General features: G+C 37.8%; 1 protein-coding gene across 10 annotated transcripts in view; it reads right to left on the bottom strand.

The window, feature by feature from the left end:
- The window catches only part of ARMC3 (armadillo repeat containing 3), a 111,489-nt gene that overhangs the window by 61,648 nt on the left and 33,019 nt on the right, over window positions 1-16,822 (bottom strand). For all 10 annotated transcript variants that reach the window (XR_008510344.2, XR_008510342.2, XR_008510343.2 and 7 more), the window contains 2 exons: window positions 15,744-15,938; window positions 9,238-9,421 (listed from right to left, as the gene is read on the bottom strand). Coding sequence is in view for 7 of the 10 variants with exons in the window: in XM_024253749.3 (XP_024109517.1) it covers window positions 9,238-9,421; window positions 15,744-15,938 (379 nt within the window). In the remaining 3 variants the exon portion in view is untranslated. The remainder of the gene's footprint in view (window positions 1-9,237; window positions 9,422-15,743; window positions 15,939-16,822) is intronic.

Below are 16,822 nucleotides of genomic sequence, written 5' to 3'. Positions count from 1 at the left end.
ATCTCCTAGGCTATAAGAAAATTAAACCACCTCTGCATTCACTGAATTTGAAGACCCACCTAGCATACTTTTTCAGTTTTTGTAGAGTTGCCAAAGATGAAAACAGTTTAAGAAGGAAGGAGGCTATGTCATAAGGGATGGAGGAAGATTACCAGTTGAATAAGTTGAATTATAAAATGGAAGTTTTCACAGTAATAGAGGAAACCTGCAAGACCATGGTGAAGGAGCCCGACTGTAATACAGATGGGCAGTTGGTTGAATGATGTTAAGGTAGATCTAGGAAATGGAGGTTCTGCTCAGCAATGGAAGTTAACTTTTGTGCTGTGCTTGCTTGGTATTCCAATGAGGGTTGGGTTACTTTAGTTCATGCACGGGTTGTTACTTTAATCTACCATAGTGGGAACAGGTGAAGGTCTGGTGTGAGAAAACTGGTAGCAGATGTAGAGCAGAGTGGGCTATACTAGGTTAAAGCACGAGGAAGCAGGTTTTTTAATTTCTTAAGGACAGAAAGAGAAACCAGTTATTTTACTGACACCTTGAAAATTAACAGAATTAGAAAATTTGAGATTTCCTCTAAATCTAGCTGTTTGAAGAACATGGATACCAATAGATCAAAACAGCATTTCCCAAACCAGAATCCAGACAAAAGGCCCAAACCAGAGCAAATGAGTATAAAATTATGGTCGAACAAAGTTTTACAATCAAGACCACAAGGGAGAGTATCTGAGGAAGAACAAATTGATAACCAATGGCCATGTGCTTGTGTAAAATAGAAGAATCTCTGATGCCAAGTGGGGCTATCTGGATTTGATCCTGCTTATTCTAGCTCAAGAGTTATTAACCTGGGGTCCCTGGATTCAGAAAACAGGTGGGCTTCAGGCAGTCCGTGAACTCCCTGCAATTATATGCAGAATGTAGTGTATTTGTACATTTTCAGAAGGTTACTCTTTGTTCAGATTGTCAAAGAAACTTAACACTCCCCAAAGTGGAGTGTGGGCAGTATAGCTGGATGTGCTTGGAAGCTGTCAGAAATACAAGCAGGAATTCAGAAGACAGGTCAGAATTAGAAACAGATTTGGGATTCATAAGCAAATAAGGAGGCAGCTGAAACATTAGTCATAAGTAAGAGTGCTCAGGGAGATTTTCAAGAGAACAAGACATAAAACAGAAGGCAAGTTTAGTGTTGAAATAAGCTGAGGAAAGTGGTAAAGGTGAAGGCTGGTCTGGTAATTTGAAGAACAATCAGGAAAGGGGGGGTGTTTTGGAAACGATGGGATAAAAGAGTTTACAGGAGGAGAGGGCAATCAACAGTGTGGATTCCCACCCAGAGGTCAAGTTAAAAAGGACTGAAAATGCCTCTGCAGGATTTGGGAGTTCAGAGGTCCATGTCAAATTCTACAAGGACTATTTTGGCAGAATGGTGGAAACAGAAGTCAGGTGCAGCAGGTGAAATGTTGGAGCTGAACTGAGGAGATGGGGCTATTTAAAATGGACTGATCTGTCAAAGAGGTTGATAAGAAAAGGAGAAAAAGAGGACCCTGGGGCAAGGGGAAGAGAGGAAGAAACAAATTTCCACAAGTCACCCAGGTCACAGACAATGAAGGGCCTCTTAGAAAGCTCTGAACTTATATCACCTTCCTCTTATATAAACCAGTGGGATCAGGAGAAGAGAACTCTGGCGTTGCAATACTGCATTATGGGAAAGTCTCCTCGTCATCCACAATTGGGCTAAAGGAGTCCACTGCCCTCTCAACTGATGGGAAAACAGGCAAAGGGCACCCTGTAGGCTTCATCTATTCATTAAAACTAGGCCCAGGCAGAGTCCTCTGCATTCCCTGATGAGCATTAAAAACCAAAATTATGAAACACTGCATAGAAAGGAGAACAGAGATGGTCTAAAAATAAGTATTCATGAGGAAAAAAGATTAAGTGAAACAAAAACAAGAATCCAAAGTATAGTGGGAAAAACTAGCTTCCTGAATTAGGGGAAAAAATCATGACTCTGGTGATCAGAAGGCTTGCCTGTGTAGTAGAGACAGCGGAGAGGGGGACTTAGACATACTTCGGCAAAATTTTCAAACTCGGGATAAAAAATTCTACCTTAATACAGCAAAAAAATCATATATGTAAAATAATGCAAATCAGGCTTGAACAATACAAAAGCCAGCTTCACAGATAAGCTTTTCGTTTTTGTTTTTTTGAGATGGACTTCGGCTGTTGTTGCCCAGGCTGGAGTGCGATGGTGCGATCTTGGCTCACTGCAACCTCCACCTCCCAGGTTCAAGTGATTCTCTTGCCTCAGCCTCCCGAGTAGCTGGGATTACAAGCGTGTACCACTACACCTGGCTAATTTTTTTGTATTTTTAGTAGAGATGGGGTTTCACCATGTTGGCCAGGCTGGCCTTGAACTCCTGACCTCATGTGATCTGCCCGCCTCGGCCTCCCAAAGTGCTGGGATTACAGGCATGAGCCACCGTGCCTGGCATCACTTCCATAGATATTTAAGGAGAAATATTATGATGCAACAATTCCAAACCCAGTTAAATTGTCATATATGTTTGAAGGCAACAAACCTATGCACAGGTAAGGTAAGGTCTCGAAGCATATCACTACTGGATATACCTTAAAACAATTTTAACTGAAAAATATACTCTGGTTAATTTGAGAAATGAATCAAATAAAATAAGGACAGGAAAGCTTTATTATGAGAAACTGACAGCACACACTGAAACAGATTCAATATGTATATAACTCTAAATGACAAATGTGGTTAAAATTGAATGTAATGACAAAGTGATTCTTAAAAAAGAGAGTCTTTGGCCGGGTGTGGTGGCTTATGCCTGTAATCCCAGCACTTTGGGAGGCCGAGGCAGGTGGATCACTTGAGGTCAGGGATTCAAGACCAGCCTGTCCAACATGGTGAAACCCTGTCTCTACTAAAAATACAAAAATCAGATGAGCATGATGGCACGCAACTGTAATCCCAACTAGTCGGGAGGCTGGGGCAAGAGAATCACTTGGACCCAGGAGGTGGAGGTTGCAGTGACCTGAGATCACTCCACTGCACTCCAGCCTGGGCAACAGAGCGAGACTCAGTCTCAAAACAAAACAAAACAAAACAAAAACAGATTCTAGAGAGGGGAATCTATAACTTCTTATTGATCTTAGAAACATCAGAAAGGGAAAGAATTGTGGAAGCAAAATTGCTAAATATCTAAAATAACTATAGTAACTTTATCTTTAAAATAACTGTTTATAAAAGTTTTTAAAATCTATACAAAGAAATGAACAGCATAAAAAAATAGAAAGCATAAAACATAAAACATGATGTCAGAAATAAGGGTGAATATCGTAGCTATAAAAATAAATCTGACAATATTTATTTGCCTTGCCTTTTGGACCTAGTGGTAGTGAAGGTTTCCCAATATTGCTAATCTCTGGGGATCTCATCATCTCTTGCTTATTCCCTTAACCCTAATTATACTTCTGAAAGTAGTTCCTTCATTTGTCTCTTTTAAAACCATCAGGAGTGTCCAGAATTTTTTTTCTGCCAAGACCATGTTTGATAATACATGGTAATCTTAACATCAAATTAGAATCAAAAGCTAAACAGCAATAAAAGTGAGATTAAAAAAAATCAGTAGTGGATATAAAACATAAAGCAAAGTCATTTAATATAAAATTACAAGAGAAAGGCCGACCGTGGTGGCTCAAGCTTGTAATCCCAGCACTTTGGGAGGCCCAGGTGGGTGGATCACGAGGTCAGGAGATCAAGACCGTCCTAGCTAACACGGTGAAACCCCGTCTTTACTAAAAATACAAAAAATTAGCTGGGCCTGGTGGCAGGCACCTGTAGTCCCAGGTACTAGGGAGGCTAAGGCAGCAGAATGGCGAGAACCCGGGAGGTGGAGCTTGCAGTGAGCCAAGATCGCGGCACTGCACTCCAGCCTGGGTGACAGATCGAGACTCTTTTTTTTTTTTTTTTTTTTTTGAGACAAAGAATTACAAGAGAAAATAAAAATAATACAGTGGGAAACTTCTAACATACTACTCTTCATCTGTGACAGATCATATAACTAAAAAAAAGAATAAGGATAAAACTGGACGATATAATTTATAAAATTGAACTACAAGATAATTAAACTGCATTCTACAGGAAATATATCTTTTTGTCTATTAAGAAAATATTTATTCATTCCATCCATTGTTTATCCTTATCTTCTGGAACAATACTTTGCATGTAGCACGCATATGATAAGTGTTTATTTAAATAGTAAGCAGAGTGTGCCTTTCCAAGTTTTAATAGAACACTTGTACAAATTGGTCCTATAACAGGCCTCAAAGAATATGCAATACTAGTCCAAAGCAAAGTTTGCATTTTTAACTATAAATCAAAAATGTTAGGATTTATTATTATTATTATTATTATTATTAAGGGTCTTGCTCAGTTACCCAGGCAGGAGTGCAGTGCGATGATCACATCTCACTGCAGCCTCAAACTCCTGGGCTCAAGTGATCCTCCTTCCTCAGCCTCCCAAGTAGCTGGGACTACAGGTGCACACCACCACACATGGCTCATTTTTAAAAAATTTTGTGTAGAGATGGGGGGTCTTGCTCTGTTGCCCAGGCTGGTCTTGAACTCCTGGTGTCAAGTGATCTTCCCATCTCAACCTCCCAAAGTGCTAGGATTACAGGTGTGAGCCACCATGCCCAGCCCCAAAATGTTACAAATTAAAATGAGGAACTTTGAGCTCTGGGTCCTGACTGAGAAAGATGATCTGGGGGCTCCCTGCAGGTCCTTCCCTCAAAGGGTTGGCCCAATATGCTAATGTAGTTAAGAGACTAAAATACTTGCTGCATAAGACTGAAATGGAAAATAATGATAAATTAACCTATCTATAGATAATATAAAATGATGGTGCATACTTTTAAAATAGCTTTCATAATACTTATCAACACATTTCAAGGAGGGTATAATAAACAAGAGGAAGTCCTGAAGAGGTAAGAGAATGATCCCAGGATGGCCTGAGGACATGTGTGCAGAGGGACTAAACAAGATCTGAATTCTTCGGTCTGAAAAAGTGATGTTTGAAGGGAACATAGTACAATCACAGATGACATATATGAAGTAAACACAGTCATTAGATTCTAACATAAAGACTGAGGAGACACAACTTGAAACTAGAATGTAGTTATTTTAGGACTAACATAAGGAGGTAGAATCAGAAAACATTAAGTGCCAGAAAGGATTTAAAGACTGTCTGCTTGAATTCCTTTCTATTACAAATAACCAATTTCAACAAATGATGCTAGGAAAAATTTATGTCTACATGAAAAAGAATGACCTGGGACCATAATTTTATACCCTATATAAAAATAAACTCAAAATGGATCAAGACCTAAATGTAAGAGCTACAGCTGCAAAACTCCTAGAAGAAAACATAGGGCAAAAGCTTTGATATTTGGTAATGAGTTATTGGATACGACACCAAGAGCAAACAGCATAGGCCACAAAATAGATAAATTGGAATGCACCACAATTTAAAACTTTTGTGCATCAAAGCACACAATCAACAGAGTAAAAAGGCAACCCACAGAATGGGAGAAACTATTTTCAAATAATATCTGATAAGGGGTTAATATCCAGCATATATAAAGAACTTCTATAACTTAGCATCAAGAAAACAATCCAATCAAAAAATGGGAGAAGGACTTGAATAGATGTCTCCAACGAAGATATGCAAGTGGCCAATAAGTACACGATAAAGATGCTCGAAGTTGCTAATCATTAGGGCATGCAAATAAAAAGCACAATGAGATAGCACCTCACACCCATTAGGATGGCTACTATCAACAAACAGAAAATAACAAATGTGGGCCAGGACGTGGAGAAATTGGAACTCTTGTGCATTAGTTATGGGAATGTAAAATGGTATAGCTGCTACAGAAAACAATATGTCAGTTTCTCAAAAAAATTAAAAATAGAGGACGGGCATGGTGGCTCACACCTGTAATCCCAGCACTTTGAGAGGCTGAGTTGGGAAGATTGCCTGAGGTCAGGAGTTCGAGACCAGCTTGGCTAACATGGCAAAACCGTGTCTCTACTACAAATACAAAAATTAGCTGGGTGTGGTGGTGCGTGCCTGTAGTCCCAGCTACTCAGGAGGCCAAGGCAGGAGAATCGCTTGAAGCCAGGAGGTGGAGGTTGCAGTGAGCTGAGATTGCACCACTGCACTCCAGCCTGGGTGACGGAGCGAGACTGTCTCAAAAAAAAAAAAAAAAAAAAAAACTGAACTAAAAATATAATTACCATATGATTCAGTAACTCCACTTCTAGGTATACATCCAAAATATTGAAATCAGGGACTCAAAGAGATATCTGTATACCCACATTCTTAGCAACATTATTCACATTAACCAAAAGGCAGATGCAACCAACTGTCCATCCATGGTTGAAAGGATAAACAAAATGTGGTCTATACAGACAATGGAATATTCTTTGGCCTTAAGAAGGGAGGAAATTGTGACACATGCTACAACATGAATGAAACTTAAGGACATCATGCCAAGTGCTGTGCATTTGCAAAAGGACAAATGCTGTATGATTCCATATATATATGAGGGATCTAGAGTCATCAAATTCATAGAGACAAAGAATAGTGGTTGCCAGGAGTTTGTGTGAGGAAGGAGTGGGAATTATTGTTTAATTGGTATACTTTTAGTTTTGCTAAATGAAAAGATTTCTGTGGATGGACAGCACCACAAAAATGTGAATACATTTAATGCCACTGAAATGTACACTTAAAAATGATGAAGACGGTAAATTTCATAGTATTTGCATTTCACCACAATTTAAAAAGCAAGACTAGGATTGATTCCTTTTCTTCAAGCAAAACCGCTCCCCTTCTTGAGTTCTCCATTTCTGTGAGTGGCACCATTTTACTTCCAGCTGTCTAAGCCAGAAACCTGGCCTCATCCTTGGTATCGCCTTCTTCCTCTTTCAACCAACATAGTCATTCAAAAATACTCACACATGTGCTGGTGGTTCTCCTTGCAAAGTGCCTTGAGCCAGTCCCAAACATCACATCTCTGTTTCAGGGCACCTTCGCATCTCACCTAGATTACTACAGCAACCCCCTTTTGGTCTTCTGGTCATAAACATTTCCAATCTCTTCTCCACTTTGCAACACGAGTTCTCTTTCTTTAACAAGTGAAAATCCGTGATGTTCCCTCCCTTCTGAGTAACTTCAATGGCTCTTTGTTGTCATTAAAATAAAGTCCAAAATCCTTAACTGGGCTTACAATGTCCATGAGCACTGGGCTCCTCACCACGTCCATAGCCTGAGCACTCAGTGTTCTGTGGCTTTCTGGTCATTGGCCATTCTGAAAACTTTCGGTTCTGGAACTTGCCATGTTATCCCTCCTCTTGGCTTTTATACACACTGTTCCTTCTCAGAACCACTTCTCCTCCATCCCATCTGAACCTTCTTTGACCAGACAATTTATCTTATTTACTCTAGGTCCTAGCTTGTTAATCACTGATTTCAGGAATATTTTTCTGATCCAGGTCTGTGCTGGGAGCCTTCCTGGGTGATCCTGTGTTTCCATCATTAATCACTTTGAACACTGCATTGTGAGTGCCTGTTTACTTTCCTGTTCTGGGTGAGAACTCAGTAAGAAATCATGAGTAAATGAATATGTACATTGTTCTGGAGAAGTTATACTTCACTCAAAATCACTTAAGTAGGTCATTACAATGCCAGTAGTGGAACTAGTACTAGAACTCTAGTACCAGGAACTCTGTGCGGCATACTTTCCAGTACTGTGGCACATGATGGGTAGGCATCATCAAACTCACCACCTCAAAATGAGTGAGAACAGACTTAGAATGACCCAGCCACATTTGATAAATATAAATACTCTCCAAAGAGATGCTGAGATACGCAAACATTTTAGGTGACATTGTCCATGTCTTCCCATTTTACTTCTCTTTGGGTCTCAATTAGCTAAGAAGGACTAGGATAGAAGGAAGAGAGAATTGAACAGCTATAATAATGTTTAAGTTCCATTTGATAGAATACTGGGTAAACCAACTTTTGCCAATATTAAAAAACCTTGATTTCACAACCAGTCTCTCAAATAGGCGTTTATAATGTAACTCATGAGGCCCCTCTATGCACATTACATACTGGATGGTGAAATCTTGCTTACTGCATTAAAGCTTTGTCCTGAAGAAATCCAGTGTATGCTGAAAAGGGAGTGTTTCCCATAGTATACATATAGATATACAGATGTGAGTATATATGTTTAGAATATAAATCACTTAAAATAGTCAAAGCTGTCATCATTTATAAAAGTAGTGGTGCAGAAGGGGAAAAATAAGATCACATCTTTTATTAGATAAGACTCCAAATATACATAAATTAAAACTATAATTTCATCTGTGCTTGTGCTGTAATCTCTCATATTTTACAGATTTATGTCAACATAACTTGTCACTGAAATGCAAATTGTATTATGTATATAGTATGAGCGTATTTTTCACAGCTATGTAACATGGTGCTACTAGACTCCAGCTGAAACTTGAAAATTACTTTACAGATATCATTGTGAATGTGGATTTCTTCAGTGCTCTCAGGTTCACAGACAATGCATACATTCTATATAATTCCAAATTCAAGCGAAACAAAGGCCTAAAACTTAATATAGAAATGAATTGTATTTTGAAAAATAGGATAATGAAATCGTACTGAGTTCTTCATATCCCTGACAAATCTCTAACTCATTGGAAGTGAGATGAGTTTGGACTTAAGTAGTAAATATAGCACTATTCTCAAATGGTTTTTTAAGAGCAGACAAATACTCTAGTGTTGGTTAGTACTAATCAAAATTGAGACAAGAGGAATTATATATGTTTTGTTTATGTAAAATAAGACATGGCAGGGTGCAGTGGCTCATGCCTGTAACTCAGTCAAAGTGGGCAGGTCGCTTGAGCCCAGGAGTTCTAGACTAGCCTGGGCAACATAGCAAAACCCTGTCTCTACAAAAAATACAAAAATTAGCCAGGCATGGTGGTGCATGCCTGTAGTCCCAGCTACTAGGAAGGCTGAGGTGGGAGAATCACTTGTAACCTGGGGAAGTTGAGGCTGCAGTGAGCTGTGATCACGCCACAGCACTCCAGCCTGAGAAATAGAACGAGATTCTATCTCAAAATAAATAAAATAAAATGAGACATACGATCATAAGCTGCTTTAGTAATGGCTTTTGCTGCATTCTTCTGAATATCAGGAATTGTAGAGTTTTCTGCAAATGACAGGAGCTTTTTAAGACCCCCTGTCTGCTGAATCTGCACCACAGTATCCATGTCTTCAAGGCAATTGGCTATCACTGCAAGTGCTTCTATATGAAGGTCATTCAATTCCTGATAATAAAAGCAAATACAACTTTAGGAAGTTGTACTAAAATGTACACTTCCCAAATTTGACTACAAGAGGAAACAAAGTCAGTCAGAACACAATGTAATGATTTTTATTGTGACAGAGGCCCCAGGGAACAGGAGTTGTGCTTATCAAAGTAACATCACTCTTCTTGGCCATGCGCCCTGTCTTTTCTCCTTTCCCTTACTCCAAAATGTTTTATGGATAAAAAGTAATGCTAGGGAGGAAACTTCCAGAAATGGTAGTCAATGAAGTTGCTCATACAGTCTTCCAGAAAAAACGATTTTGAAATCTGGAGAAAACATTTTTTGAAAAAGCAAGACAGAAGCTGATGAAAATACATACTTTAAAATAATTTGTGACTATAAGAGAAGTATTGCTAATGTGTGGCCGTCTTGCCTGAGGAAATCTACTGAATCTCCACAGCCTTGGAAAACTGCAGTTTTACCTAGATAGCTAGAAATGTAAAGGGGAAATCCCAAAAGTGAGAAACGCTCAGAAAGGATAATCCACCATCATGAAGGGAAGGAATTCACTTTCACAGCAAATACATTGCGGCCAATGTTCATGGAATTCACTGGTTTTACCATGTTGCCCACCTTTCTGAAGCAGCTGGCTTGATAGAATGGCCTTTTGAAGACTCAGTTACAGCACCAGCTAGGTGGCAATACCTTGCAGAGCTTGGCAAGGTTCTCCAGAATGCTGTATATGCTCTGAATCAGTGTCTACCATATGGTGCTGTTTCTCCCATAGCCAGGATTTGTGGGTCCAGGAAGGGTAAACATCACCCAAGGATTTTGCATCTTCTTCTGGGGTAAGCATTGGGAAATATTTGGCTGTATATAGGATAGTTGAATCATGTTAGGTAAAAGTATGATCTCATTATTGTCTGAAGATTATGATTTAAGAGGAATATGGGTACCAAATTGACAAGGAAAAAACTTGTGATGAATTTTTATCTAGGCCACAGTACCCAGATATTTGGCCAAATATTATTCTAGATGTTCCTGTGAAAGTACTTTTTACATGAGATTAATGTTTAAAACTGACTTTGGGTAAAGCAGATTACCCTCCATGATATGGGTGGACCTCATCTAATCAGTTGAAGGCCTTAATAGAAGAAGACTGATCTATCTGGCCACAGAGGGAATCCTGCCAGTACGGCACCCCTGGACTCGAATTACAACACTTCTCTGGGTCTTCAGCCTACTGGTCTAACCTGTGGATTTTGGACTTGCCAAGCCTCCAAAATCACATGAGCCAATTCCTTAAAGCAACTACCCACCCCTGCCCCCTAACACACATCCATTGATATGGTTTGGCTCTGTGTCCTCACCCAAATATCTCAAATTGTGATCTCTAGGCAAATTAAGTAACATAATCCACATGTGTCAAGGGAGGGACCTGATGGGAGGTGATTGGATCATGGGGGTAGTTCCCCCATGCTATTCTCATGACAATGAGTGAGTTCTTATGAGATCTGATGGTTTTATAAGTGTTTGACAGTACCTCCTTCACATGCTCATCTGCTGCCATGTAAGATGAGCCTGTTTCCCCTTCTGCTATGATTGTAAGTTTCCTGAGGCCTCCTCAGCCACTAGGGTCTGTGAGTCAATTAAACCTCTTTTCTTTATAAATGACCCAGTCTCAGGCAGTTCTTTATAGCAGTGTAAAAATGGACTAATACACCCATATACACATGCACATGTACAATATACATGCATCCTGTTGGTTCTATTTCTCTGGAGAACTCTAACATATGGTATAACCCAAAATCTGAGTATAAACTATGCCCAGACCTCTGGCTGACTACTAAACTATACATGTGTGGAGGAGACCCCAGGGATCCTGGTGAAAATAAACAGGCAAGGACGAGAAAGCATATCTTATCCTTGAAGAGGGAGCTGTGCTAGGTGAGATTGATTAATTTATTGCTTTTAAATATAGTGCATTCCTCAATCCATGTGCAGCTCATTTGGCAGAATGCTGAAACCTTACTGGTCTGAGATGTCAGAGGTCAGAGCCTGAGACTGACAGAGGAGCCATAGGTGACTAGCAAACTGCAGAAGCTCTGGGGAGAACTCCATGGAGTCAGGCTAAAAACAGCAGCAAACAGAAACTGTAAGAACTGAGCAGAGATACCAGCTGCACCACTAGAGAGACAAAGTGTGTAGCTCACCGCCTAGTACAGCAAAATAGCCACAATCCTCAGAACGACACAACAGAATCTGGAATAACTAGAAAGTATTATCTACAATGCTCATTCTTAACCATGCAAAGAAGAAACAGGAAAGTGTGACTCAAAGTCAGAAAAAAGTCAGTCAATAGAAATCTGTTAGGGCCAGATGTTGGTGAATTAAGTAATTAGAGACTTTAAAGCAGCTATGATAAATATGTTCACAGAGGAAAGCTCAATAGAGAAATGAAACTTCAAACATGGAAATGTAAGACTTGAGAAGTCCAAAAACTAGAAAGAAAAATTCACTAGGTGAACTAAACGGCAGATTAGAGATGCCAAAAGAATCACATAAATTGAACAGAGATCAAAAGACATTATTTAATCTAAAAAATTGAAGAAAAATGAGCAGAGCCTTAGAGTCTTGTAAAATATCAAGCAAGACAACATATATGTAATTGGGTTCCAGAGGGAGAGAAGGAATGGAAAAAATATTTGCATAAATAATGACTGAAAAATTCCATGATTGGCAGAAAACATTAATTTACCAGATCTAAGAAGGTCAAGCACCCCAAGCAGGATATATAATTATATCACTTCCATGCAGAAGAGAAAAGCAGAAAGCCAAAGATAAAGAGCAAAGTGTTGAAAGCAGCCAAAGAAAAGTGACACATCACGTACAGGAAAAGAGTTCAGCTTAATGGCTGAATTTTCATCAGAAATACTGGCATTCAGAAGAAATTTAAAAATGCTAAAAAGAAAAAAAACTAGCAGCCAAGAATTTTGTATCAAGCAAAAATCTCTTTTCAAAATTAAAGGCAAAAGGAAGCCACTTCCAGATAAATTTAAAAGACAGAGTTTATGCCATTATATTTACACTATAAGAAATGCTAAATGAGGTTCTTCACATTGAAGGGAAATGACCCTGATGACAACATGGATCTACCGGAAAAAATGAAAGCATCAGAAATCATACATATGTGAGTAAATATAAAATACTAAATACTGATGGATAGATGAATATATGGATAGGTACTACACAAACACATAGGAATATATAATCCTTAATATCTTAAGGACACATGATATAGGACTCATCAAAACAAAAATTACATTGTATTGTTGGGTTTGTAATGGACACGGATATAAAACATATGACAATATTAAGAATAGGAAAAGTAGAGATATATTGTTAAAAGGTTCTAGTATTTTACTTGAAGTAGTTCGATATTAACTCTAGACTATTATAGGTTAAAGTTAAGTTGTATATTGTAATCACTACAGCAACCACTAAAAATAGAACAAAGAAATATAGCAAAAAAGCCAAGAGATGAATTAAAATGTAACACTAAAAAAATTAACACTACAGGAGCCGGGTGCAGTGGCTCATGCCTGTAGTCCCAGCACTTTGGGAAGCCAAGGCAGGAGGATCACCTGAGGTCAGGAGTTCGAGACCAGCCTGGGCAACACGGTGAAACCCCCCTCTCTACCAAAAATACAAAAATTAGCTGGATGTGGTGGCACGTGCCTGTAATCCCAGCTACTTGGGAGGCTGAGTAGGAAAATCACTTGAACCCAGGAGATGGAAATTGCAGTGAGCAGAGATCGTGCCACTGCACTCCAGCCTGGGTGATAGAGCAAGACTCCATCTCAAAAAAAAAAAAAAAAAAAAAATTAACACTACAAAAGGCAGGAAGAGAGGAACTGTGGAATAAAACAGATCAGACAACTATAAATGGCAAGCTTAACTATAACCAAATCAATAATCATACGATAATTGAAAACTAATCAAAAGGTAATTAAGTGGAAACTGACATATTAATATGTGTTCAATCCATATACACATATTATCTCTTTAGTTCCTTTTAAAAAGTTTTATATTTTTCAGTGTATAGATTTTGCAAAAATTTTGATAAATTTATCTCCATGTAGTTCATATTTCAGGAATGTATTATAAGTTCAATTGTACTTTTTCTTTCGCTGTTTTGTTCATTGCTCACATACAGAAATATGATAAATTTTTATGTATTGAACTTTCATCCTGTGACCTCGATAGATCTATTTATTAGTTCTAGTAAGTTTCTGTAGTCTTCTTAGGATTTTCTGTATAAATGGTCATGCAATCTGAATAAATAACAGATGCAATCTGTGAATAAATACAGTTTTATGTCTTCCTTTCCAGTTTGTTAGTCTTTTTTTTTTTTTTTTTTTGTGAGACAGTCTCGCCCTGTTGCCAGGCTGGAGTGCAGTGGTGCGATCTTGGCTCACTGCAACCTCCGACTCCCGGGTTCAAGTGATTCTTCTGCCTCAGCCTCCCGAGTAGCTGGGATTACAGGCACATGCCACCATGCCCAGCTAATTTTTGTATTTTTAGTAGAGACGGGGTTTCACCATGTTGGCCAAGATGGTCTCGATCTCCTGACCTTGTGATCCACCCACCTCAGCCTCCCAAAGTGCTGGGATTACAGGTGTGAGCCACCATGCCTGGCCCCAGTTTGTTAGTCTTTTGTGTCATCTATTTATTTATTTGGGCTTATTGCCCTGATTCCAACCTCCAGGACAATGCTGAATAAAAATTATGGGAGCAGACACCTGTGTCTTGTACCTACTCTTAGGTGAGGATGTGGAGAAGCATTTTTATTTTTCACTCTCTATATTTTTGTGCTCTTTGAATTTTTCCCACTAGAATATATACATATATACATACATATATGTACATATATATACGTATATACATATATATATAAGAAGGGTTCTTAAATGTATATATACACATAAATATATATATATACATATATACATATATATATATAAGAAGGGTTCTTAAAAAACCCTTCTCACGTATTTCCTAGCTCTAACCATAGGCAAGTTATTCAACCTCTTTAAGAGGCATTTTTCTTATTTGTATAATAGGATTAACGCTATAATAGGTATATATGATTATATATGTAATGATAGAATTATTATCAATACTTTCATTTTATAGATAAAAATACCATCACATTCCTCAATGAATTACAAATTTAATAAAATCACAATGCCTGCCACCTAGTAGGTGCTTCCATCCCCTTTCCTAATTAAAAGAAGACAGGTAAAATATCAGATAGGTGAGAATACTATGGCATATCAGATAAACCCTGTGGTTAGTCACTTTCTACGTGTGTGACATAAGGCAAATTAAGTAACATTTCTGGTTTCAGTTCCCCTTTTAAAAAACAGGATAAAATGTTTGCTATATAGTGTTACAGGATTTTGCATCACAAGTGTAATTATAGGGGATCACATATGGGATCCACAAATCAAAGGCAGGTAGGTCCACATGGCTGGGAACATGCTTGTGCCATCACTGCTCTTTTATATTGTACTTCATTTTCCCAGTGCTGTATCATCAAACTGAATTCTGGTTTTTTTAGAAAAAAATTTAACAATTGGATAGTTTGAAACAGAATACGAAGTTATTACTCCGTTTTTCTCCTTCAATATGTTCCTATCTCTGGAATTTCTAAGAGGTACTTCAAGTAGATTTCTGTTATTAGAATTAATTTAATTTACTAAATATTAAAGTAGGGATACTGGATCTGAAATCTGTTTATTACTGTTTCACTAACGAATTAGTGGCTAAAGACACAGGACACATTCAGAAGAGATCTGAACCACTCAAGTCAATTAAACGGTTTTCAATAAACTGCTAGATGAGTTTTTGTAACCAGAAGATCCCAGAAGGCACAGATATTCTTAAAGTTTGATTCTTAAGGAGCTTATTAGCAACTATGGACATTTAGCTCCAATATTATTAAAAGGTATCTAGAAGGTAAATTACGCTTCTGCTTTATCCCAGAGAAAACCATAATGAAGGTTAAAAGACTAACCCTAGATGTTTCAGGAAATCAAGAGGAAGATCATAGACAAGAATTTAAAAACCTTAAGTCTGCTAAACTAGAAGACTTTTAAAATTAGTTTATAATAGTCTCTACAATTAGCCTGATTTAAGCAGGCCAATAAACTTTATGTAGCAATAAGCAAATTAATCCATTACACTTAATACACGTTAAGTATAATAAAATTTCATTTTTAAACATTTGGGAGAGATACATTTCCTTATAGAGGGTGGAATGAATGAAGCTAAATACCTTAGTTTCTAGGATCTTAATAAGATGGTCCAATCCTTGATTGTCTCTTAGCATTGTTCGAGACTCCTTATCATTTGTAATAACACCTAAGGTTTTGAGAGCCAACAACTGAATCACTGGATATTCTGACTTCAAGAGATCTAAGATAGGAGGTATTGCATTTAGTTCTTGAAGTGTAGTTCGACACTGAAAATCCTGCCACAAAATACAGATGATCAAAATAATTTTTTTAAGCAAAATACATTCTCAAGAATGGAGAAATTCTGTTTTCTAACACAAGAACATAAGTTATAATTTTCCCATCTTTTATTCCAGATTCCCTTCCAAAATAACTCACAAAAATAAGAAATCTTTCAATTGACAACACCAAAATTTATTTTAACTGTAATATGTAGACATTGTCTACAACAGAAAATATACATGATCTATGATTTTTATCTATTGTTTATTATACAGCAAATTCTGATTAAACAGCAGTAGAATAAAATCTACGCATAATGAAATTCTTTTCACACTTGGATATATTGCTTCAAATAGTAATTAATACAATGAAATGGCATTGATTCCTTATCTCATTCAAATGGATTGTTGATGAAATACCTATTAGCATGCAGTACTGTTGACAGGCCCTCTGCATGCAAATTTACAGCAGGTTTATTCAGATACATGACCTTTATTTAAGACATTTACACAATCAAGGGGTCATTGTAATCTAGACAATTGTTGTGCCTGTATGTCTATGATTCTGTGTGAGTGAAGAAGTGGGTGGTTGGGGGATTTTAAGAAAACAAGCCAAGAAGCCATGAAAAGCTCCCAAACTCTTTTAAGACATGACACCTTTAATCAAAACATGGTAAATATAAAATAGTACTAAAGGTGGAAAAGGCTCCAATTATAGCTTAGCTTTCCCCTGTCCATCCCTCAATTGATTGCTAATATTCAGCTTCCTTTAGACACAATTGTAGGTTGCTTTTTGTCATGGGTTGAATTGTGTTCCCCCAAAATATATACTGAAGTCCTAACCCCAGTACCTCATAATGTGACCTTACTGAAAACAGGGTCATTGCAGATGTAATTAG

Source organism: Pongo abelii, chromosome 8 (assembly GCF_028885655.2).
Source record: "Pongo abelii isolate AG06213 chromosome 8, NHGRI_mPonAbe1-v2.0_pri, whole genome shotgun sequence".
In the NCBI taxonomy this organism is placed as follows: Eukaryota; Metazoa; Chordata; class Mammalia; order Primates; family Hominidae; genus Pongo; species Pongo abelii.
Note: the sequence above shows the minus strand (reverse complement) of the source record. Positions and strands in the feature narration are given on the sequence as shown.